Source organism: Danio rerio, chromosome 19, assembly GCF_052040795.2.
Source record: "Danio rerio strain M-AB ecotype USA chromosome 19, GRCz13ab, whole genome shotgun sequence".
NCBI lineage: Eukaryota > Metazoa > Chordata > Actinopteri > Cypriniformes > Danionidae > Danio > Danio rerio.
The window spans coordinates 24,172,213-24,198,228 of NC_141039.2; the positions used below are offsets into that span (position 1 = coordinate 24,172,213).

Here is a 26,016-nt window from a genome sequence, read left to right on the forward strand (position 1 = left end):
GCAGTATTTGACCACAGTTTTTTTTTCTGGCACACTTCACTTCACCATTTTACTCTGCTGCCCCAGCTCATGGTCACCACTTATGTGCAGGTAAAGCTAGTTCACACTTAAATCAAGTGCACCCTCTGTTCAAAATATGTATCTATTCATTCAACATTTCTACCGATTTGAATCGACACATATTTGATTCGATTTTCAACCAGCCCACAGTGAATCGTTACGTCCCTAAAAATAATACTGCATAGTCTTCATTTTATAAACAATTCAATAAAATTAATTGCTATTTATTTTTTTAAATTTACAAATCATACAATTTCTCATGCCTGAATACTTTTAAAACCCTCAAACAGTCACAGGCCTAAAAAAAAACACAGCAAAATTATCGATTATAATCCAGACTCAACATTGAGTATACTCGTGATGTGACTTTTGCAAATGATCACATTGCGATATCGATGCTGAAACTAAATATTGTGCAGCCCTAGTAAACAAACGGTCATACGTTAAGCATATTAAATATGGTAAAAAAGGGATATATGCTTAATTTTAAAAGCATGTTTGCTTTTTAGTAGGTTTGGGCGATAAAATCGGTATCAATATTTTTTGACCAAATACCATTGTCAATATTGATAAAAAAGGATTCAGTATGTAGTTTCAGTTCAAAGCTTTATAGTTTCATTAAAATGTGGCTGATAAGCGCGTGCCTTGAAAGCAATGCCTATAAGCTTATGGTGTTTGTCATTTACAATGGAGGTACGCAACTTGCACGATGCTCATATGGGTGTGATGTGCACATGTTGTGCAAACGGCACACATGTGACTCGCATGCATTTTCCAGGCGCATGTAGTTGAAAACATCTTAACTTTTTAAAATGCTGTGAGCGCACCGCGAGTCATGCAAGTAGAACTAACCAGTCTGCTTTACACTTTAAATGGAATATACACATTTCAGTAAAAACGGCAGACTAATTACCTCAGAAACAGTGCTTTTTACTTTTCTCCATAAGCTTGTGAGGCTCTGAGAAAACGCTTGATGGCTGCTTAGTTTTGAGAGACGTCAGGGGAGTGCGAGCACCAAGCCCATTGTAATGGTCAAGGAAACCTCGCTCTCGTGCATGCCACTTCAGGTCAGAATAACAACACGTCAATATGAGTGCGGTGGCAAAGAGCAGTGAGGTGATTGTAAATAAAAAGGATGTAAGTATGTCGCCAAAGTGGCTTTTTTGTTTCTTTTCTTGTGCATCCCAGCCACTTGCTCCCCCTCTGAAAGAGTTTTCAGCATAGGGGGTAATATAGGCCCAGTCCCAATTCTACCCCTTAGCCCTTCCCCTTACCCCTACCCCTGGTTTTGCACGTTCACGCCAAGGGGTAGGGGTGTCCCAATTCTCTTTAGCTTGCAGGCGTAGGGCTAGGGGGGAAAGGGTGAATAGCCCTTTAAACTAAATTTTTCTGGACCACACTCGAAACCAAAGGGAAATTTCTCAGAAAACAGCAGCCACAGCTGAACCGGGAAGTAAGGCGATTCACAAATTAGTATTTTTTGTCATTATTATACATTTTTGTGACAAACAAACACGTTTTAATATATTCAGAACCGTGTTCGTGTTTTACCGTCATGCTTTAAAAAAAAGAAAAAAGAAAAACAATAAAAAAAACGCTAAATTTTGCGATCTATAATCCATAATAACTGTATTATGAATAGCAGTCCCACAACATTCTGACACTCGATGACACTCAAATACCCTGTCAGAAAAGTCTAGTGGCTGAGAATGAGCTTTTTACAGAGACTGCTATAATGTTAATGTTGTTTTTGGTGTGAGATGAATATGGCCACTGTGTAAATACACTGTACAGTTACGATCTTATTGCCACTTAGATTGTTATGATAGCATAATAAATGCCTTCAGTGATTTCTTGAAGATAAATACCAAAAAATAAAAATAATAATGGAATAACGACAGTAGTCACGATCGTCTGATCTCATATGAAGCAAGAGATCGCAATGACATATGATGATGTAGTGCTGTCCCTATTCTTAGGGGTAAATTTTGAAGCCTTTTCCCTTAACACTCAGTTATAAGGGCTAAGGGGTAGGGTTACAAAAATAGAATTGGGATTGGGTCATAGTTGATCAAATTCACAATTTGTAATGTTTAGATGTATTTAAATAATGATGGTTAGTTACTTTACTTAAAAGTTCAGATTTGATTATCATAATGTGTTTTGTTTACAGAGTTTGAGGTTTACTGTATCATTATTATTCACACCTTACAGATGTTGATCTACTTTAGTTGCACACAGTTTGTAACATTTTATACAGCAAGTTTAGGAGTCTCTTTAACACTTATGTTTATTATATTATAAAGAGATGAGGTATTTTGTTTAAATAGCCTACTTTTGTTTTGACTATATAGTTGTTTTAACTATTTGTCTTAGTAATGTTGGTAAATTAAAATAAAGTGGTTAAATAAAATAATAATTATTGGTATTGTGATATTTTTTTTCCCGCAATATTGCTTAGCCTTACTTTCAAACATCATCATCATCATCATCATCATATCATTTAGCAAGTGCACAATGTAGCCATTTGTTGTGTTGTGAAGGGATGAATCCTGATTCACTCTTTCTAATCTGACAAATCTATTTCTTTTAGAGGAAAAGTGAGTGTTCCATTTAAAATCCTTAGTTTGTAGGTTGTTAATGTCCACCATTGTAACTGTATTACACTTCTTAAATAATTGAACAGACATGGTATCAGTACCTGAGCAGGCCTGTTCAGTCTGGGTCTGGTATGTATTTTTACACTGCTTTCAGTGTTGAGCTGCAAAAGGCTGTCAGTGTTTACAGTGGTCACACAGGCCTAATTGCATGAATTAAATCTATCCACGGACAGCTTCCAGAGTGAAAAGAGAGCGTGCCGGTTTTGACGCTAAGGCTAAAGTGGATCTGGTGCAGAATCGGCCAGGCTTTTGTGTGGGTGGAAGTTGATATCCTCTCGGGACGTCGGCTGTTTCAGAGTGTCACAATAGCATTCTGCTGATCTGGGTTTGAGACTTGTCTCGATAAATGAGGAACGCAGTCTGAGAGAAGAACAGTTCCCTCAACTTCTGCTTTTTTTCCACTCATTCATGTAGGCACCTTAAGAAATATCCTTTTTTATTGCATAATGCTTTGTTTTGAGGCAATAGTGAAAGAGGGAATGTGTCTGTTTATTACAACTGAAACTGAAACATTTGTTTTTTTTGTAGCATTTTTAATATAAAAGGAAATTGCTGTATCAGTCTAAACAAATTGTATCATTTCTTGTCAGAGTTCTTTTATTTTTATTCAAGAGGTAATGGTGAATGTGGGAATGTGTCTGTTTATTGCATTTGTGGCGTGAAATCTTAATTCGAAATTGAAAATCTGTTGTTTTTATATAAAAGAAAACCACTATTTAACTCATATATCTACACAAATGTTATAATTTCTTGCCAAAGTTCTATGATGTGTAAATTATAAGAGCTGTAACATCATTCATTTTTGTGTGTGTGTGTCTTAATGTAACAATGGTACAGGTATCAAATTGAAGACGAATCCTCGAACCTTGATGAGATGCCCTTGATGATGTCAGAGGAAGCATTCGAAAACGACGAAAGTGACTATCAGACGCTGCCCAGAGCCAGAGTGAGTCAGAGACGCAGAGGACTGGGCTGGTTTCTCTGTGGTGGATGGAAGGTCCTGTGCAGCAGGTAACTGTCCACATGAGAGCTCACATTCATGTTTAATCAATCAGTTGCTGTTTTTTTTTTCTTAGTGCTCAAATGATCCAAATAGATCTGGTATGTGTCTGTCTGACAGCAACCACTGTTTTATCATTGTAAAGTCTGAGGTTAATGGTGAAAGACCCTCAAATGGGGGGTGGGGGGGTAATTCAGTTTTTATTTCCAAAAATGAAAACATACAATTTTTACATACAGATAGAAAAATACTTTTGACAGATATTACCCCGTAAATATCCACCATTCCCCCACCTCGTTATATACACATCAGGAAAAACAGGATAACTGTAGTTTAGACCAAGCAAGAAAATACATTACATTAAATTTGACTTTTATTATATTAAAAAGAGTTATTAATAATTGCATAATCATTTCTACCTGCAGGGTTTCTGCTTGGTCTTAAAAAGTGTTTAATTGTTTTAAATTCACTGAAATATTGTGTCATTAATTTTAAACAGGTCTTAATTTTCCAAGTAATGCTACCCAATCAGGCTGACACCCAATCACCAATAACCTATCTCAAAACTCAATTCTCCAAATTAATTCCCTAGTCAGGAAAAGAAAACTAAAGCCATACATCCCTTTACATGATCTTCTTTTAATACAAAAGCTATTTACAGAAGTAACCTGGCCATTAGATAAAATCCTTAGTCTTTACCCCTTTATAAGTTTAAAAATTTCATTCATAATGGTCTTAAAATGGTCTTAAAATGTCTTAAATTTGACTTGAAGAGACCTGCAGATATGCTGACCTGGTATCAATGTACATTTAAATGCATCTAGATCCCATTTTGGATGTAGATGGTAACTATGATTGTGTTGGTAATCTGTGTGATGATACAACACAGTAACATATGAATACATTGTTTTGGTGGATATTTTTTTCACAACGCATCCCATAATGATCAGATGTTAGATTCGAAGAGAGTAGACAGTCTTTTGTGACTAATCAAATGTATTTGGCCTCATTTCCTTTCTATTACCTCTGGAGGAGTTGAAAATGGAGAAGTTTCTAACCATTTTATACCACATTTACACATTTTGTGTGGCCTACTTGTGGTCATCTTGACTAATAATAATTTTATTTTACAAACTCTGGAAAACTGGAAAATTTTGTCATCATTTACCCACCTTTTACTTCTTTAAAAATCTTTATGATTTTTTTTCTTCTGTTAAACGCAAAAGAAGATCATTTAAATGAACCTGTAAACATTTATGTTCAGCTTTCTTCGAAATATCTTTTTTTTTGTTCAACAGAAGAAAGAAACTTCATAAAGCTTTGGAACTACTCAAGGGTGAGAAAAATAGTGAATCCATTTTCATTTTTGCTTGAACTATTTCTTTAATAGACAGACAGATAGATAGATAGATAGATAGATAGATAGATAGATAGATAGATAGATAGATAGATAGATAGATAGATAGATAGATAGATATGTAGAAAGAAAGAAAGAAAGAAAGAAAGAAAGAAAGAAAGAAAGAAAGAAAGAAAGAAAGAAAGAAAGAAAGAAAGAAAGAAAGAAAGAAAGAAAGAAAGAAGTTTTTTTCTGAAAACATTAAGTAGATGTTGGCCTTCACCTTTAGTTAATAAAATGTCACCATTGTCATGCAGCCTGTTGTGTGTGTAAGCAGCGCTTGTGCCAGGTTGGCTCAGCTCCTTTCTAACGCACCAGTAACTGTGCATGAAATACACACAAGCACAGGTCGTGTTTTTTTTTGGTTGAGGTGCTTTCTGCGCATCACCAATCAGAAGGTCAAACAAGCCAACCAAAAATATGCTTATCCAGCCCATATGTCAGTGAGGTCAATGTCTATTCTGGACATTAATTCCCACAATATCTCAATACTTTTTGTGAAGCATCAGTGACATGCAAAAGAGATATTAGTCATTTATGATTATAAAAGTGTTTGACTCTTCTCCGCTCATGTGCTGGCTTATCAGCAGCGCATCTCAATTGTAAGCTGGGTATTGATTTTTTTTTCTTCTCCTAATGAACAAATGGGATTTCGCACAGCTGACCAGTTTGCTGCTTTCCAGTAATTTTCTGTGTGCTTAGGCAAAGGATTATGAAATGAACAAATAATTCAAGCAGAATAACTCTGCTTATTCAAACGGCTCTATTATTTGAACTACGTTCATTTGAGCAAATAATCTCTCTTATGAATCAGGGTGCTGGCACTTTACGGACAGGAGGCGGGAGAGCCAACACAAATATTATTATATTTCTTTTCAAGGTTTATGTAATTTAGTTCAGTGCCAGCCAAACCATTCGGCATGACTGTGTACACTGCGCAGAGTACCGGCAGAGTACCGTCACGCCGTTCAACCGGGATGGCAACCTCTAGAATATAAAATGAATATGAAGGTCAACAAAGTGTTTGGCACTCTCTCTGACCTTCACACAGAATCAGAGCTTTCATTTAACCAGGGAAGGGGTTTGTTTGGTAGGGGGTTAGAGAGGATGTCATCTACAGGTTTAGTTGTTCCCGTTAGGTATCTGAAGGGCTGCATGGAGTATTCACTGACAAGAACCTCAGATGTTTTTTTGTATTGATTGCATATACTTTTTAAATATGTAATTTGATAACTACACTTAACTTAAATTAAAAAAATAAATAAATAACAATTTCTGTTTAACGGAGAGAAAAACTTTTTCAACACATTTCTAAACATATAGTTTTAATAACTCATTTCTAATAACTGATTTATTTTATCTTTGCCATTATGACAGTAAATAATATTTTACTAGATATTTTTTTAAGAAACTAGAATTTACCTTAAAGTGACATTTAAAGGCTTAACTAGGTTAATTAGGTTAACTGGGCAGGTTAGGGTAATTATTTTATATAATTGTGGTTCCAACATCAAATTATATGTATATATTTTTGTGACTTATATATATATATATATAGAGAGAGAAAAAGGTTTATGTAATTTAGTTCAGTGCCAGCCAAACCAATCGGCATGACTGTGTACACTGTGCAGAGTACCGTCACGCCGTTCAACCGGGATGGCAACCTCTAGAATATAAAATGAATATGAAGGCCTTTAAATGTCATTTTTTTAAGGTATAGAGAAAAATTTATGTATATATAACTTTATATATATATATATATATATATATATATAAAAAAGTTAAATACATATATATATATATATATATATATATATATATCAGGGATGTAACTGTATTGTAAATACCGCAATAGCAATTTTTTTCAATATTAGCGTAGTCGCATGACTCGGTAAAACTATAAGTCTTCTGAGAAAATTTGCTCAGGTGAATAAAGCGAACGGGAGGTAGCGGAAACTACAATTCCCATCAGCCCAGACGTGGCCATCATCCTTTGCGGTCTGTTGTCGCTACAGATCCAGTAATGCGGAAATGAAGTGTGCTGCTAGTAGTGGGGATGAAAAAAAAGCTGGAAATAATCGAACCTAAAGCGGGTTTCAAATCAGATGTGGGGAAGCATTTCGGTTGGGGGTGTTGTTGTTGACGCTGCGCACGTACTGAATAGCGGTGTTGTTGCGTCAGGCGAGACGGAGGGTGTGTCATGTCGCGGGGGAACTTTTGATCATTTTGGAAGGGCACTTTCTATCCAAGACTAAAAAGGGCATGTGCACTGCACAGGTTGAGCCCTATGTGTGCACTTACCTGCAAGTTGGGGAATAAGACTAATAACAGTCATGGGGACTGCAGAAACACAGCACACTGTTCAGATTGATGCAGACATTGACTTGTACTGCAAAGAGACCTCTATCTCACTCAAGGCTTGTCCTCTCAAGTCGGGGAAAGACAATGCACAACGTTACCCACTGCTGTCAACCTGGGCCAAGTCATATCTCTGTCCCAGAAACCTCAGTCCCAAATGAGAGGGTTTTTTTCTGTTGCAGGGGACATTGTAAATGCCCATAGAAACCATCTTTTACCAGATTATAGTCATATGATAATTTTCCTTAAAACCCATCTCTATCTAAGTGAGTGAGTGAGTTATTAAATGTTGAATGTGGTGAGTTTTCAACAATACTAAATTGAAACTTTATTTTTTTACATGGTTTAATATTTTTTTGTTATTAAAATTGAAATTTGAAAGTTCCTGTTTCAAAGCTTACTGATAGATGGCTAATTTGTATGTCATTGACACTTTTGGCACTTTTTTGGGGTATTTTCATTAGTTTTGTTTTTCCTGTAAATGATTCAATAAATACCGTACCGTGACATTCATACCGAGGTATTACCGTACCGTGAAATTCTGATACCGTTACATCCCTATATATATATATATATATATATATATATATATATATATATATATATATATATATTATTTAACTTTTTATCTATACCTTAAAAAATGACATTTAAAGGCTTAACTAAGTTAATTAGGTTAACTAGGCCGGTTAGGGTAATTAGTCAAGTCATTGTATAATAATGGTTTGTTCTGTAGCCTATCAAGAAAATAATTAGCCCAAAGGGGCTAATAATTTTGTCCCTAAAATGGGTTTTAAAAAATTTAAAACAGCTTTTATTCTAGCCAAAATAAAACAAATAAGACTTTCTCCAGAAGAACAAATATTAGACATACTGTGAAAATGTCCTTGATCTGTTAAACATCATTTGGGAAGTATTTAAAAAAGAAGAAAGAAATTCACAGGGGGCTGTTCCTTCTGACTTCAACTGTATATATACATATATTGATACATACACACACACACACACACACAGACACACACACACACACACACATTTGGAAAAAAAAGATATACAACATCTTAAGTTAACAAAATGCGATTGAAATAATGTTCCATTGTCAGTCAGTGTTACTAATGCAATTATGCAAAAAAACAAAACATCGTTGCTGGTTGTTTTAAGCAGTACTTCTCACAATAAGTAAAAGAGTAAGTGATCATGCTATATGATTATATCATTGCTGACAAATGAATGATTTGAAGAATTATGCAAAGTATAAAGTTACAATAATATATTGACATCACTGCAAACTTACAAAATCTGTTTATTATTTATACATTTTTTTCTGTAATTTAAAACAAAACTTATTTTATTTAATGTAATTTAAATTGAACAATTTATAATGCATGGAGAGAAAGATAAAGCTTTAATAAACTTGCATTCCTGAAAATCTCTCTTTACCAATCACTGTTCATCATTGCTTGGATCTTGAAAGTAAAATGAATTGCATTTTCATTTTAAAGGCCAGTTAACACCAAGGATGATAACTATAACAGTAAATTCAAACATAAGCATAACAACCATTAAAAGCTGGATAACAGCAATGATAAGCACACACAGTATCATTATTATTGAAATATATTGAGGTTTTTCTATTCATCTATTGAAAGATAAAAAACCTTGACAGAAAATCAGCATCCATCCTGCCCAACCATTTAAAACAGCAGTCAATAAAACTGCAGCGCATGCTTATAACAAACAGACTATTACCACGCAACATTTTGGAAATAAATAGTTATAGCTCTTGAGGTGAATCTAAATTTAAATCCATCTCACAAATGTACCCTCTTTTTGAGTGTTCTCCATTTACTGCTTCAACAATTTTAGTCTTCTTAGTGGAAGCACACCTTGTTTATCCACCTAAAGTTCAAGTGAATCTAGACTGAGCTAGTCTGCCTTTACTCTCAGTAACATCACTTACATTAATGTTGCATTAACGTCAGTTGTATTTCAAGTGGAATCAACTGGATACGCGCGACTGCTGATGAATTGCGCAAAAGGTCCCAGTGTTCGTTTTCAAGTGCGCTTTAAGTGATTGACGGAATGATAATTCAACTAAATCGCTGGTTTTCAGCGCAACCCTCAAATTAGGAGTAATGATCACTCTTGATATTTGTTCATTATTCGGTCGGGGGTATTTTTAAAATGAAGACCGTTTTTACTGGAAATCCGGGCCTGAATTATGCCTGTAGCACTGTGTCCTCCCTTAAATGAATTTATCTAATCACTGGATGATCTTTTTTCCTCTCCGTGGTCTCTGTCACGCAGCTGTTGCGAATGTCTGGTTCACACATGTCGCAGAAAGAAGGAGCTGAAAGCTCGGACAGTGTGGCTGGGACATCCCGAGAAATGTGAAGAGAAGTACCCCAAAAATGCCATCAAGAATCAGAAATACAACATTGTCACTTTTGTGCCAGGGGTAAGACTGTGTAATCAATCTCTCATGCATGTTATTGTTTTGATTTTCAAGTGTTATATTTGATTTCTTTGCCAAAAAATATTGATTAGTCTTATAAATGTTTGCAATTCAGGTTATTAGTGTTCATCTTTTAATATAAATTTTGATTGTACAATTCAATTAATTATATTTATACTTTAAAATGCTTGTGTATGCGTTTATTCCGCAGCTCTCGCTAGGCTGTTTAAAGTGAAATCTCTACCCATTGTCAGATTTGCTCAGTAATCAGGTTAATGTGTAACTAGCTGTGAAGTAAGGGGGTGTAACAGCAATCTAGCGTATCTTTTTCCACTGAGAGTGTAAGCGATCTACTGTATTATGACTGCTGCCGATGTCTTATTCAGGGGAAAGCAGCTTGTGTATGTGCCCTTGGCAAAGTATTTGCAGCTTGTACGATGAATTATGTATAAGCCAATCAGGTGCGCCTCCAAAAGCTGTGTTAGGATGTCACAATTATTACTGTCATTACAAAACTGCTCACACTTTGCAATAAGGTTCCATGAGAGCTAATGTATTTACTAACATGATCTAAGAGGGAATATTAATTATAAAGCTTTTTTATCAGTTCAACATTTGCTAATGCATTGTTAAAACGAGGTGTCTGCAGGGTCTTAAAAAGTCTTAAAGTCTTAAATTTCAAAATCAAAGTTTAAGGCTTGAAAAGTCAATTTACTGAAATATGCTGTTGTAGGTCTTAAATCTTTTTTTAAACGGGTCTTATTTTTTTCTTCGTTTATTGCTATCTAATCTGGCCAACACCCATACAATCAACCAACAATCCATCTTAACAAAACTTTAAGCTTTTCAATTAAAAAGGTAATTTTTAAACTATTTATCATATTGGTTTTATTACTTTACTTACAAAAACATTAGTTTAAAAGTGCTCCAAGTGTTTACTGCCAAGGACACTGACCAGGACAGATTGTTGTGCATAATTTAGTCTATTATAGTATTTAAAACATTTTTTTCATTTTAAAGAAAGGTCATGTTGAGGAAAAAGTGAATGGATACAAGTAGAGCTTGCTTGTTTTTACAAAATATTAAAAATATATATATATTAAATGTATTCAATTATAATAATTTTCTGATAGGGCAAATACAATTTTTTTTTCAATCTTGGCCATTTGTAAAATACCTTATAATACCGTTTAGCTCTTTATGAGTTTAAAATTTATTCACAATGATCTTAAAAATGTCTTAAAGTCTTAAATGTAACTTGGTGAAACCTGCAGAAACCCTGTAAAATCCAAATTTGTGCTAGTTGACGTGAATGCTCTGGGAGTTAACTAGAGCTAACAATGAATTATTGAATGTTCATTCACTAATGTTAACAAAGATGAATAAATATTGTAAAAAATGTATTGTTTGTTGTTCATACACAAAATTTGATGGATGTTTTCTTAAAAATGTGTCTGCTGGAAGAATATATATTATATATCAAACTGAAAAAAATCTCCAATGTTTTTAATGTATATTATTTTTTTTTGTTGTTGTTTTTTCTCTTATCGAATCCTGAATTTGTTATTATTATGCAATATGGTTTTATTTGTCTTGATCTTACCATTAAAAAGCCATAAGCTGTGGCAATAAACAAACAAACAAAATTGTTGTTCATGTTAGTAAATATATTTAAAGTAAAATTATTTGTAAAATTTGTATTAACATTATTATTATTGTATTATAACATTTATTATGTACTGTAATATAACCTTATTTTAAAGTCCTGGTTAATTTAATTTAATTTGAATTTAATTTTGTTTTCATTTATAATTTAATTTTGTTTTGTTTTGTTTTGTTTTCTTTTTCTTTTTATGTTATTTTACAACTAGAGAGAGTGTACCAGAATCATTCCTCAAACATTCCTCAAGAAAGTAAATGTACCCAAATTATCCTACCCTTTTGGCAGATGTTATAGGCAAAAAATTTCTCTCTCTCTCTCTTTCTCTCTCTTTCTTTTCTTTTAGGTTCTTTACCAGCAGTTTAAGTTCTTCCTCAACTTGTATTTTCTAGTAGTGGCCTGTTCTCAGTTTGTTCCTTCACTAAAGATAGGATATTTGTACACCTACTGGGCCCCATTGGTGAGTACGTCTGACCACACAAAGCTACTCAATAATGTTAATTCATTCATCACTTTTGTTGTTACTTGTGTTTTTTCTTCTTCTTTTTCTTGTCGTCCAGGGCTTTGTGTTGGCTGTCACCATGGTGAGAGAGGCGGTTGACGAAGTTCGCCGCTGCAGGAGAGATAAAGAGATGAACTCCCAGCTGTACAGTAAACTCACAGTGAGAGGTGACCACAATATGACACATCACAAATCCTGATGTTATTAGACATGCTGTGTATCATTCACAGATCATCATATTTTGAGCTCCGTTCTCTAACTATAAGAGTTGCAGCATTTGGAAACTATTAAGATGATTTAGTTCATAATGATATTTAGCTGATATACATTTAAATTGTACAGTTCACATTATAGCAGGGTGTCTGTGGGATCTTACATAGTCTTAAAAATACTTAAATTCATTGAGTTATTGTGTTGTTGTCATTTAAACAGGTCTTAATTTTCGTGTGTCCAAGTACGGCTATCCAATCAGGCTGACACCTAATCACCAATTATCCATCTCAAGACTTTAAAAAATATATATTTAAGTGTTTTATTGCAATGAGATACAATTCACAACAGCTGTTAGACATTTTACAGCAAATTCTCTGAATTAATACTCTGATAAGGAAAAGAAGTAACACATCCCTTTACATGATCTTCTGTTAATACCAAAAGTGTTTACAAATGTAATCGAGCCATTAGAAAAATCCTATCTTTAGCCCCGTATAAGTCTAAAATTTCATTCATAATGGTCTTAAAAGGGATTTAAAAGTCTTATTTGACTTGAAGAAACCTGCAGAATCCCTGTATAAGTATGTATTACAAGTAAATATTCTCATTAAATATTTAAGTCACACTTTACAATAAGGATTCATTGGTTAATATGAACTAATACCTTTAAGGTATATTTTTTCGATAGTCTACAGAACAAACCATTGTTATAAAATAATTTGCCTAATTACACTAACCCAATTAAACTAGTTAACCTAGTTAACCTAGTTAAGCCTTTATATGTCACTTTAAGCTGTATAGAAGTGTCTTGAAAAATATCTAAAAATTATTTACTGTCATCATGGCAAAAGTAAAATAAATTGGAAACACGGAACAAACACGGAAAGTCTCAACCTCTTTGTATGAGGAACTACTTTCTTTAGCATTGGATTAAAATCATAAGCTGCCTGTTAAACAGCTGAGCAAGCATCTTTTAAACTTTAGATCTGTAGTGTCTGCTTTTTGCTGGCTGTAATACACAAAGGGTAAAGAGGCTGTAATGGTGCTGATATTACTTAAATATATCACGTCTATCAGCCAATCAGGTTTGAGAACCAGACAGTACTGTTGTATAATATATATATATATATATATATATATATATATATATATATATATATATATATATATATATATATATATATATATATATCATCGTTGCGAGCCATTTGTTATTAGGAAAGGCATATATACATTTTTATGATTAACATTAAGTTACTTTACGTTATTCATGTTTTTACCCGCATTCAGATTGCGCTCAATATATTTTGTGACCTCACTAAATAAACGATAGATCATAATAGGAAGTGATAGACTTTTTGTTTCATACATTTGATATATATTGTCATATTTTACAGTCCTACTAAAATGTATTTGTATAATGTATAATGTATAGCAGTTGATTTGTAAAATTGTGCATTTATTAGATGGGCTATAAAATATAAAAAAATCTACATTATACAAAAATATTACATTTATTCATAAAAAAAAATTGCTAAATTAAAAATTAGCAAATTTGCATCATTTCTACAATATATTTCAAATTTTTATCATGTAAAGTGTGCTCCACCTTATATTACAAAGCAAAAAATATAAACGAAGAAAAACATGCGCAAAAGCCTGCCTACATTAAAAGGGCCATGAGAATTTCAATAGGTCATGATGTTTATAATTCGTTCATTCATTTTCTTTTCGACTTAGTCCCTTTTTTTAGTCCGGGGTTGCCACAGCGGAATGAACCGCCAACTTATCCAGCACGTTTTTACGCAGCGGATGCTGTTCCAGTTGCAACCCATCTCTGGGAAACAACCATACATACTCAATCACACTCATACACTACGAACAATTTAGCTTACCCAACTGACCCTTCGCTAAGCCACACCCAAAAACCGCCATGCACTAATCGTGGCTTAGCAACCGTAGCTACGCGCAGGGGCTCTGTCAAGCTTTCGAGTGAGGGAAACAGGCCAGAGCGTTGTGCATATGGATTGTGCAAATTTCATACTCTGTATCCTTAAAGTTTGGATGGGATGATGTAATTTTTTCCCTTTTCAAAACCAAAAACCCAAGGGGAGAATTGCCAGCGTGGATCAAGCTGGGTGGGGCGCTAAAGGAGCGGAGTTAAGTTGGTTTTGCTTTGATATTCCTGACACATTCAGTGATAGACAGCAATAACTCACACACCTCTTACATTACCAATACCTCTTAAATTAAGCAGATCTAAGTTGTGTTTCCTACAAAAATACAAAGCAGGTTGTTTCACATGTTATGAGTAATGCTCCGTTTAATCCCATAGTTACTAAGTCATACTAATAGAGAATAAGTCTTGAGTTATTGATCTGGAAAATACGAATCTGCAAATCTGTTGCCAACTTTACTGAACTTAATATTTCCATCTATTTCAAGCTACGAATATTTGAAATTACAAAATAACAGAAAAAACGAGATATGATCACAAACTGAGCACTTGCGATCAATATACTTTACCCCCAGCTGTTTTTCATTAATTTATAAAGAGCACACAAACATACTGACAGTTATAGGTAACTTACTGTACATTGTTATGGGTCAATGATGCTACTATTTAGCACAAACCCACCAGTTTCCCCTTTCTGGCTGTTCTTTCTATAAATGAATTATGTAGATCAAAGCACTGCCCATGCGTGTTTCCTCGTCGGCTAGTAATGCTATTTTTAATTGCACAACATTTAATCTATCAGGCTTTTTGGCTAAAATTAGATAAATCATGGTTTAATTTATTATTAGATTATTTTTTAATTTTACCTCTCCTGCTGGGGATGAGCTAAGCTGTTAAATGGTCTCGTATGAGGCAGCTATGCCAAGCTAGCTTCAATTTTGATTGAATTATTCTCTAATCGGTTGCCTAATATGTCGTGAATATACCCCTGTAATGCATACTGCAGTCCTTTTTGTCTGGCTTTCTCTGATATCTCACCTGTTCGCCAAAAATGACATTATATCTCTGGCAATGTCTGACACCGGCGCATACACATTGTAAAAGTCATGCCAGGCACGAAAGCTTGACAGGCATAGCAACAATAACTAAGGAGGGCTTGGCTTAGTGAAGGGTCAATTCACCTGTACCACATGTCTTTGAACTGTGGGGGAAACCGGAGCACCTGGAGGAAACCCACGCGAACACAGGGACAACATGCAAACTCCAAACAGAAATGCCAACTGACCCAGCGACCTTCTTGCTGTGAGGCGAAAGCACTACCTACTGTGCCACTGCATTGCCTGATGTTTATAATGAATGGTGTTAATGGTGAATACAAATATAATTAATTTATTCATCAAACAACTAGGAGGGAAACGCAGTGGCGCAGTAGGTAGTGCTGTCACCTCACAGCAAGAAGGTTGCTGGTTCGAGCCTCGTCTGGGTCAGTTGGCGTTTCTGTGTGGAGTTTGCATGTTCTCCCTGCGGCGTGGGTTTCCCCCACAGTCCAAAGACATGCAGTACAGGTGAATTGAGAAGGCTTAATTCTCCCTAGTGTATGAGTGTGATTTGAGTGTGTGTGTGTGGACGTTTCCCAGAGATGGGTTGTGGCTGGAAGGGCATCCGCTGCGTTAAAAGTGGTGGATAAGTTGGCATCATTTTATTTGTAAATTGTTATTATTTTGTAAAGATTTATTTTAAATTAATAAAATAGTTAGGAAATTAAATGAAATAATAATAATAATAATTAATGTAAAATAATTCTTTACATTTTGGTGGTACTTTAAGCTATTTTTAATTATTTATAAATGAAATGGACTCCTGCGTCACTTGTCTTAGTTTTTTCTCTGTCAGTAATTATCATTATTATATATGAATATATTATACACCTGAAAATAATATCATAATTTCATATTATAACACAATATTATATTCAATATTATATTATATTATTATACATTATTATATATTATATTAGATGCACATAGTTTTTTCTAGAAGTTTTATTTGAATGTAAGATTTTTATGATTTTTATTGTCATGCTTGTGCATTTTTTATTATTATTAATAATCACCAAATTGCAGATCAGATTTTTTTTTTCTAAAATATGCAATTAAATATGTAATATTACATGCATAAAATACAAGCGCTATCCTTTACAATTCTGTGAATGAAAACGGGTGATATGCCACTTGTTGAACTTCAGTGATAATTCAATTTCATCACACAAAGAATGCAAATGGCTTCTGTTAAACGCCTTGTCTGGGTTTAATTTCCGAATAAATTATCCATAATGAATGTCTTTCTCCATTTAGTGGGAAACGGGTACTCCACTAGGGGCTTTTGAGTGCATGTGTGTGAAAACATACCAGCTCTTCTCAGTCCCAGTTCATATTAATTGTTAGAAAAAGAAAAAAGAAAAAACAGAACCGGTATTTAAGAATGAAGTCATTACATAAGATAAATATAATTAATATATATTTATATATATGCTGTAAATAAATGAGGTTGTTATCTTGTTACAGCCAATTTACACACATTAAAAGTGTCTTCGTCACATGCAATTGACCTAAGGCTAAATAATTAATTCTAATTACAATAATTTGTTTATCTTGCTTTTCAGGCAAGGTCCAAGTAAAGAGCTCTGACATACAGGTCGGAGATTTAATCATTGTGGAAAAGGTTTGTTGTTCTTTTTTTCATCCCTTCCTCTCTTTTGTTGTTAGAGGTATCAGCATAAACTTGCCGCTATGTGATCCGTCACATGAAATCCTGTCATTCTTTCAGTAGGACATTGTGTCTGTCTCTCCCCTCGCTGTCTGTGGTTCGCTTTAATTGCTTGCTAGGAAAATGACCTTGTTCAATTATTCAACACAATGCTAAAATAGGACTAACGTTACAGAGCTGGAGTTGCTAACATACATATATATGCTCACATTATTGATAAGTACAGCTTTAAGTTGTATAAGTTAGCTATGAATTATTTTAACAGTATAAGCTGCTCACTTGGTTTTAAAACTAATGGCATGTTAAAGGTCTCATAAAATAAAAACAAAAAATTTTAGATGTTATTATCTGTATTGTTAGTTTATAGCATATCTATTAGCTAATGCGCACCAAAACAGTGACAAAATTCATGTGTAAGGCTGATATGGAAAGGTTGTTGTTTGTTGCATTGGCTTAAATGGATCAATGGTTTTATCCATTTCACCTCATACCGTCAAATCGTGACCAATCAAATGCTCTCTAGTATCTGACATGCCCTGCCCCCTTCAAGATGGCTTAATGTGCTTGAGCTCAAACAGTGTGACTGGCAGAGTGGTGATAAATCCAAATGCTATTGGCTGTTTGTTTTTTTTTAAAGGGAGGAGCTACTTTATGTCCCGCCTTTTCATGATGTTTCGGTTGAGATTACATCAAACATAAAAAAAATGCACATTTCAAAGTACTTCACAAGATCTTGAACATCATGCACCCATGTGTGACGTCTTAAATTTTATGTTTTGCAGAATCAGAGAATTCCTGCTGATATGATTTTTCTCAGAACTTCTGAGAAGACTGGTGAGTTTCACTCTTCATATAAATAAAATACCCCAAAACATTTAGACAGTTTCAGTCTATTTCCATCATTGAATTAGACTACACTATATCAAATTAAATGACATCTAACTTGTGTAGCTCAGGTCAATTTATTAAATGAATAGTCAGTCAAGTTCATAAGAGAGTAACCACTAATGTTTCATTACGACAAAGTGGAAGCCTAACAAACATCCTTTTGAGAGAACCACAAAGTGTGCTTGTGGAAAAACTTGATTGTTTTACATATTAAAGTTATCCTTACACCGAAAAAAGAAAAAAAAGAAAAACGGAATTGTGATGATTGAGCTGATTTTAAATAAGTAGTTGGAACAAACAGCAAAAATGTTATTTATTTATTTATTTATTTTAATAACAGCTGGTGCTTCACTTACTCTTTGCTTTCTACACTCGCTGGCCACTTTATTTCACCTGTCCAACTGCTCGTTAACACAAATTTCTAATCAGCCAATCACATGGCAGCAACTCAGTGCATTTAAGGATTGTAGACATCGTCTATAAGATATAAATGTATAGATGCTGTATATATTTTGTCAGAGAAATTTGACTTCAGCATTGCTTAATAGGCAATCTCAGCTCTTGGAACATGATAAACACTAAAGGTTTTGCTCTGAAGGTTTAAAGACAGCGACCTTTGCTGTCTGCTGCCTGCTGTTATATCAGTCTTGTCTAAGATCAATATGAACAATATGTTAAGCATTCAGAGTTCCTTAGTGTATAGGGACCAATGATTTGTCCCATAACAAATGCGTCCTTCACACATACATCTCCAGCCCTCTCACTTTTCTCTCTCTAAACAAAAATAATGCCAATCCAGAAACAGATCTGTGGATGTTGACAGCTTATGTAAGAGTTTTGACTGTAACATGAGATTATTGGTTTTATCATTTTTATTCTGTCAGATTTATGATGTTTTTACTTTTCAGGTTCGTGTTTTATAAGAACGGATCAGCTGGATGGGGAGACAGACTGGAAGTTGCGAATCGGTGTTGCTTGCACACAAAGACTTCCTGCCTTAGGGGTATGAAAACATTACATCCTCAATATTGTTGCGAACTTAATGTGTGTTTCTGCAAATATTTGCTAATTGTTTTAAACTAAATCAAGTCCCAAGCTTTCACTTTTAACGTCACATTCAAAAATGTATAGTCTATAGCAAATTAATTAACCCTCCTGTAAAATAAAAAAAATATATATTTCCCATGTTTTTTAATAGAGATTTTTTTCAACACATTTATAACATAAGTTTTAATAACTGTAATAAATAATATTAGTATTTAGCATCATAACAGTACATAATTTTTACTAGTTATTTTGCAATATACTAGAATTCTGCGTAAAGTGCAATTTAAAGGCTTAACTAGGTCATTTAAAGGTGTTGTATGTAAGTTTTTGACTCTTCTCTAAAGCATAAAAATACCATAATCGGACCCACTAGTTTTTTGCGAGTTTTACATTTTTTGGGGGGTGATTTTTCGTGATTAAAAACTCAAAGTAATTTGCAAACAATTTTGCAATTAAAATGTATATTTATTTTCAGTAAAATGGCATTTAAACTCACATTATTAGCATTTAACACTGAATAAAGCACATGGGATGTACCTGAGATGATTGTAGTTTACCTGTGGGAAATAAAAGTCATTTCTAAAATATAAATTTCAGTTGTTGCTTTGGATAGAATATTTCTTCTATCATATGCCGTTGCTTTTAGAAAACTGTTCAGATCAGCTTTAAATCAGCCTTTAGGCTTGATAGTCCGGCACACTCATGTCAATCTGGCAACTTGTGCTTGCATGCGCTTGACGAAGGAGGAGCAGAATGAAAATGTGTTTTGATCCAGGAGTGCAATACCTAGTTCAACCACTGGGTGTCAATTTTACATACTGCACCCTTAAAGGGCCGCAAAACCTCCCTGTTTCAGGAAGGTTTTTTTACGCCTCTAGTTTACAAAAAGTCAGGAAAGTGGGTGTTTTCAGCTCTGTTTAGGTGGGAGTGTAGGGGGAGGGAAGGAGAGAAGGTTTTGCATAAAAATGGGAGTTTCCATTTGGGCACACACTGATTTTCACAGAGGCAAAACAAACACACAGACACAGGGGAGAAAGACTGTGACTGTGTTTAAATGGACATCAGTACAGGAATTATTTGCCAAATTAATAATTTGTGGACTTAACTGAAGCTTGGCACTTTCAATCAGGAACATTTCATCCATGTCTTCTATGTCAAATGAGATATTGCATACGAGTAACTGCTGGAAGACTGTAGTTTTAATTTAATGTTTAATACTGCACGAATGAAAAAAAAAAACAAAAAAACACTCCGCATTTCTTTCTAACTTAGATGCATTTGGTAGGTAGCATCAGAAAGATGTGAGTGTCGACTAAAATTCGACTATCCTGTCACAAAATTCTGCAAAAACTCTACACGACAGTAATTGTTTGATTGCGGTGTTTTCATTTAGAGAGCCGCATTTACAGTGGATCTTTCAGTCCATAACATTCTAGTCATATTAACATGTTAATACTTAAACTCAGTAACTTAGAAATCATTTAGGCTAAGGTATGTTATTAAACACTGAAAGAATACTGCTGATGATAACAAATAACTTTTTAAATTTTTTTTTTATTAATGTCAGGGTAACAATAACATCATATAAATTTTGTTACAAAGAGTGTACATGGGTTTTTCAGAGGAGCAAAGCATCAAATAAGCACATAAAAGAGAAAAGAAAACAACAATAAAAAGAAAAACAAATGTTATTAACTTATGTGTTACGAAAATTAAAAAAGGAAAATAAGTTAACTGTTCTAATGGCTTTAAGATTTTTAGAGGAAGCAATAGTTCTAATGTACTGTTGAATTTCCTTTTCAAAAACAATAAAAATAAGGTATACGCTGAGAATTTACAGCGGCGTATATGAAATTTAGCAAGGATTAAAAGGAGATTAATAATGAAATACTCCTTACTTTTATCATCAGGAGCATTAAAAAAACCCAGCAGGATATCCTTAATAGATAACAAGAATCCTGGTGGTATTTTACGATGAATATCTAAAGAAAGTTCTATCCAAAAGCATTGTGTATGAAGGCAACTCCAAAATATATGGTCAGCAATTTCATTGGGTATATTACGGAACGAGCATCTGTATCTATATCTGATTTAAATCTTTTCAAAAATGTCTTCGCTGGGTAAAAACTGTGTAACAGTTTAAATGATAACAACTAACTTTGCCTCTGAATAAACAAACAAAGACCACCGTTCGCTTACCAAATCTGTAGAGACAGGACAATCAACACCAACTAGAACCGCATGTTTTTTTTTTTTTAAAAGACAAGCAGCAAATCCGGATTTCAACATTTCCAGATGTGAAAAGCTCTCGGGTAAAAATTTTCCTTACCAACATATTTCTGCCGCGTGTCGTGTGCACTGTAATCCACACGTAATTCCAGCTGTGCTCTCATAGCAGGGAAATGAAAACAAAACCTTCATTACAGCACATTTATAAAAGCAACACTGACGACCCATGTCTCCAAATAATTCTTCTTCTTCCACTTGTTTTGGTAACGCAACGTGGCGTCTTTCTGCCGTCTGAACACTCTTAACAGGTAAAAGGCTATCATGCATATTAATGAAGCAGCACCTCATACACAATAGAGCGTGCTAATTGCTTGAACATAGTCTTTTTTCATGAATTAATGCTGCAAACTCAGAGACGTCTCGAAGTACTCCCAGGTCCAGACATCCACTTTCCACGCTGGAATACACACAAAGATCTAATCGCTGTGACGCAGCTTCAAACCGGAAGAACGAATTTGCTCAATAATGCAAAAACAACTAATTTTCACTTTTTTACCAAATAAATGCATCCTTACAGTTTTTTTAGCAACGTGGGACACATATATGTCTGTCAACAGCTGTTTTGGTGTTTCGTGACCCTTTAAAAATCATTAGACAACAATGGTTTGTTCTGTAGCTATTCAAACAAACAATTTCTTAAGTGATGGTTATAATATTGACCTTAAAAGGGATAGTTCTGAAAAATCTGTTATCATTCACTCAGCCTTCACGGTTTGTTTCTTCTGTTAAACACAAAAGAAGATATTTTGAAAAATGTTGAAAGGCAGTAACTATTGACTTCCATAATATATATATATATATATATATATATATATATATATATATATATATATATATATATATATATATATATATATATATATATATATATATATATATATATATATATATATATATATATATATACTATGGAAGTCAGTGGTTACAGGTTTCTAACATTAATTTAGAATAACTTCTTTTGTGTTTAAAAAAAAACTCAAAGGTTTTAAACTACTTAAGCTTAAAAACATTTTCATTTTTAGGGTGAATTGTTCTTTTAAAAATAGGACAGCAGGAACTGCAAACTAAATATATATATATAATATATATATATATATATATATATATATATATATATATATATATATATATATATATATATATATATATATATATATATATTGTATATATAACAGGAAATACTGTGAAAATGTTCTTCTGTTAAACATTTTTTAAGGAAATGTTTGAAAAAAAATGACTGGAGGGCTTAATAATATTAAATTAAACTGTATATACATACACACATACATATTATCTAATAATTATTCACATAATATTTAATCATGTTAAATAGGAAAAAAAAGTGCTCAAAAATATAACATTTTCCCCTTCATGTCTTTTTATTAGCATATAAATAATCAAAAGTTTAATGAATAAAATATATTAGATAAAAATAACATAAGATCATTAAACATAATTAGCACTGCTGCATCCCAAATCACATTTCAGCCCCTTCTGTCCTGTTCTGAGCACATTATTTAAAATTTGTGGCTAAGAAGTAATTATTTATTTATTTTTGGTATGGTCAGAAATAAAATTGTTCAATCCTTAATTTTTAGCTCTGAAAAGTCATGTGAAATAAAAAGAAATTGCAATGTGACACTATGAAACTGTAATCCATTTGCTCATGCTCATTGAGCAAGCTCATACACACCACACAAAAAAGTGGATTGAATGAGGAGGCATGTAGACATAACACAAAATCTAAATCAAGTCATTCTAGCATGTTAAACTCAAATTTATGCATATAAAATATATTTTCCCAACAACAAAATTGTGGCTAGTGAAAATGACAAGTGGCTTGTAAAGTTGCAAATCTACTAGCCACAGTGGCTAGTGATCAAAAAAGTTAATGTCAAACCCTGTATGTTAGAATGTTAAATTTAAAAAGACTGGCAAAAATATATTGCTCCTTCACATCATTTTTGGAAGAAATATGAAGGAAAATAAGTTTGATTTTAATATATTTAATAAAATAACACAAGATCGTCAAGAATGATCAGCAACCATCTTCTTCTGTAGTAAAAGCCGCTGCATCCCAAAACACATTTCAGCTCCTTCTGTCCTGTTCTGTGATGAGTCTGTAACTTAACCCCCGTAGGCAGTGAGTGATGTGTCCCACACTCAGACTCTCTCAGGCTGATGATACGAAGGCTCATGTTTGATATCAGTGTGTATCTGATTTACTGGCCCAAGGGTTTGTTTCACATGGGCCGGTAACTTTACCCCTAGAGACAACTGGAATCCGCCAAACGGCCTGTCTCCCGGTGCCATCGGCGTGGAGATGACACTCACCTCAAGCAAGGGTTCACGTTTGTATTTGTCTTTCCGAAACCACTTAATGTGATCACAGAATTAAAATTTCAGCAAGTCGGCGAATGATTGCCGGTCGGATCGGGTGTCTGGTGGGCTCGACAGTCAGATCGCCTGTTTTTCATACACGTCATCAAATGCAGAAGTCATTAGAATTTGTAAGCAAGCCGTCAAACGTTTGGTTTCGTTTTAATTATGTTGTTTTGACTGCATAATCTGTTCTGTTTGAAACCTAGGATGTCAGAAGGGGCTGATTGTCATGAGAATCGCTTTGATTGCTAGTCGCTTTGAGTTCTGCCATAAAGCTTGCACGAACAAGAGGCTGGGTTTGGGCCCAGAACTGTGCTTCTGGTGCTGATTTATAGTGTCAGTGTTTTTTCTTGACCTTTTCCGTTTGCTGTTTGCAGGATCTCTTCTCCATCAGCGCGTACGTTTACGTCCAGAAGCCTCAACTGGACATTCACAGTTTTGAGGGGAACTTCACGAGGGTAAGAGAAACTGCTGTTAATGAAGGAATTTTTACGAGGATTCATTTTAGCTTGCGCCGTGACGTCAGGGCATCAATTTAAACCTGCTGTTAGGTTTTTGTAGAGGTATTTAATGCTGTGTTGTTGCCCAGTAAACTAAACCTAACTGCTGTTTTTAATTGTACATTAAAATAACACGGATTCTCAAAGTGTGCCTGTTCACATGACTATGAGCTGAAGTGTCTGTGGAATGCAAAAGAGATGCATTCTTCGCCACGCTGATGACATCACGGGTTGTTAGGCTCACTCCCAGCCCATTGGCCGAGCACAGTTCCTTATTAACAGCAGATTAGCACAGTACCGGAGAAAGAGAGAGGGAGGGAAAGTAAAAAAAAAGACCCCCCACATGAAGCCTGTCTTTGTTTGAAGTCTTCGCTCTTGGCCACACAGCATGCAGGGGCAGAAGATCACTTCCTGCGCTGAGTCACCCTCCTGAGCCTGCTTTCACAAATCTACAGCTACGGGACACGCTTCCAAATGCTGTTTCCCACAGTTCTTTACTTGCACACTTGCTGCACCTTACTGCCTCTTCAGTGCTTTGTTTGTTTAAAGGAGTAGTTCGCCCAAAAATGTTGTCGCTATTTACCCACTCTGCTGTTAAAGAGAATTTTCTTTCTTCTTGGAACACAAAAGCATGTGTGTTTTTTTTTTAAAAAAGCAATATTTTTAGTAGCTGGCAGCTCTATTAAAATCAATGTTAATTTATATACAAATTTTTCTAATTAGCCGGCAGCTAGCTCTCTGCAACTTTAACATGGTCGCCCACTGAAGCTAAGCAGGGCTGCGCCTGGTCAGTACCTGGATAGGAGACCACATAGGAAAGCTAGGTTGCTGCCGGAAGTGGTGTTAGTGAGACCAGCAGGGGGCACTCAACCTGCTGTCTGTGTGGGTCCTAATGCCCCAGTATAGTGAAGGGGACTCTTTACTGCTCAGTGAGTGCTGTCTTTTGGATGAGATGTTAATCTGAAGTCTTGACTCTCTGTGCTCATTGAAAATCCCAGGATGTCCTTCGAAAAAGAATAGGGGTTTAACCTCGGTATCCTGGCCAAATTTGCCCACTGGCCTCTGTCCATTATGGCCTTCTAACCATCCCCATATCATAATTGGCTTTATCACTCCATCTCCTCTCCACCAATCAGCTGGTGTGTGGTGTGCGGTCTGGCGCAATAAGGCTGCAGCCACATCATCCAGTTGGATGCTGCGTGCTGGTGGGGGATGAGGAGATTCCCCCCATTGTGTAAAGCACTTTGAGTGCCCAGAAAAACGCTGTATAAATGTAAACAATTATTATTATTATCATTATTATTATTATTTTATTATTTTTTTTATAGAATGAAAGTGAGTCAGTTAAGCTCTGAAATGATGGAAATGTGCTATAAAAACATCATGAAATTGCTTCATAATGGCTTCTTATGCAAATTTTTAAAGTTAGATTTGTTTAGGAGGTCTCTTTACATTCATCTAAGGTCAAAAAACACTTTACCTTTCTCATAATGTACCGTGGAAATTAATTAGATAAAATAGATGAATAATAATAAGTAGAGGTAGAACAGCAAGAAGTTCACTGGTTCAAGCCTCGGCTGGGTCAATTGGCATTTTTGTGTGGAGTTTGCATGTTCTCCCCGTGTTCGTTGGGTTTCCTCCGGGTTTTTCGGTTTCCCCTACAAGTCTAAAGACATGTGGTATAGGTGAATTAAGTAAGCTAAATTGTCCATCGTGTATGTGTGTGAATGAGTGTGTATGGATGTTTCCCAGTGGTGGGTTGCAGCTGGAAGGGCATCCGCTGCGTAAAACATATGCTGGATAAATTGGTGGTTCATTCCGCTGTGCCGACCCCAGATTAATAAAAGGACTAAGCCGAAAAGAAAATGATTGAATGAATGAAT

The 26,016-nt window shown here is 34.6% G+C and overlaps 1 protein-coding gene across 24 annotated transcripts in view; it reads left to right on the top strand.

Annotated features, from left to right (window-relative positions):
• Nucleotides 1–26,016, top strand: part of atp9b (ATPase phospholipid transporting 9B) — a 108,124-nt gene that overhangs the window by 7,851 nt on the left and 74,257 nt on the right. For 23 of the 24 annotated variants that reach the window (XR_015516079.1, XR_015516080.1, XR_015516081.1 and 20 more), the window contains exons 2-9: nt 3,558–3,731; nt 9,782–9,932; nt 11,936–12,049; nt 12,150–12,258; nt 16,924–16,982; nt 17,810–17,861; nt 18,824–18,918; nt 24,011–24,091. Coding sequence is in view for 4 of the 24 variants with exons in the window: in XM_087294821.1 (XP_087150947.1) it covers nt 3,558–3,731; nt 9,782–9,932; nt 11,936–12,049; nt 12,150–12,258; nt 16,924–16,982; nt 17,810–17,861; nt 18,824–18,918; nt 24,011–24,091 (835 nt within the window). In the remaining 20 variants the exon portion in view is untranslated. Of the gene's footprint in view, nt 1–3,557; nt 3,732–9,781; nt 9,933–11,935; nt 12,050–12,149; nt 12,259–16,923; nt 16,983–17,809; nt 17,862–18,823; nt 18,919–24,010; nt 24,092–26,016 lie in introns of those variants that run through there. The other variant, NM_001045154.1, reaches the window with a different exon arrangement.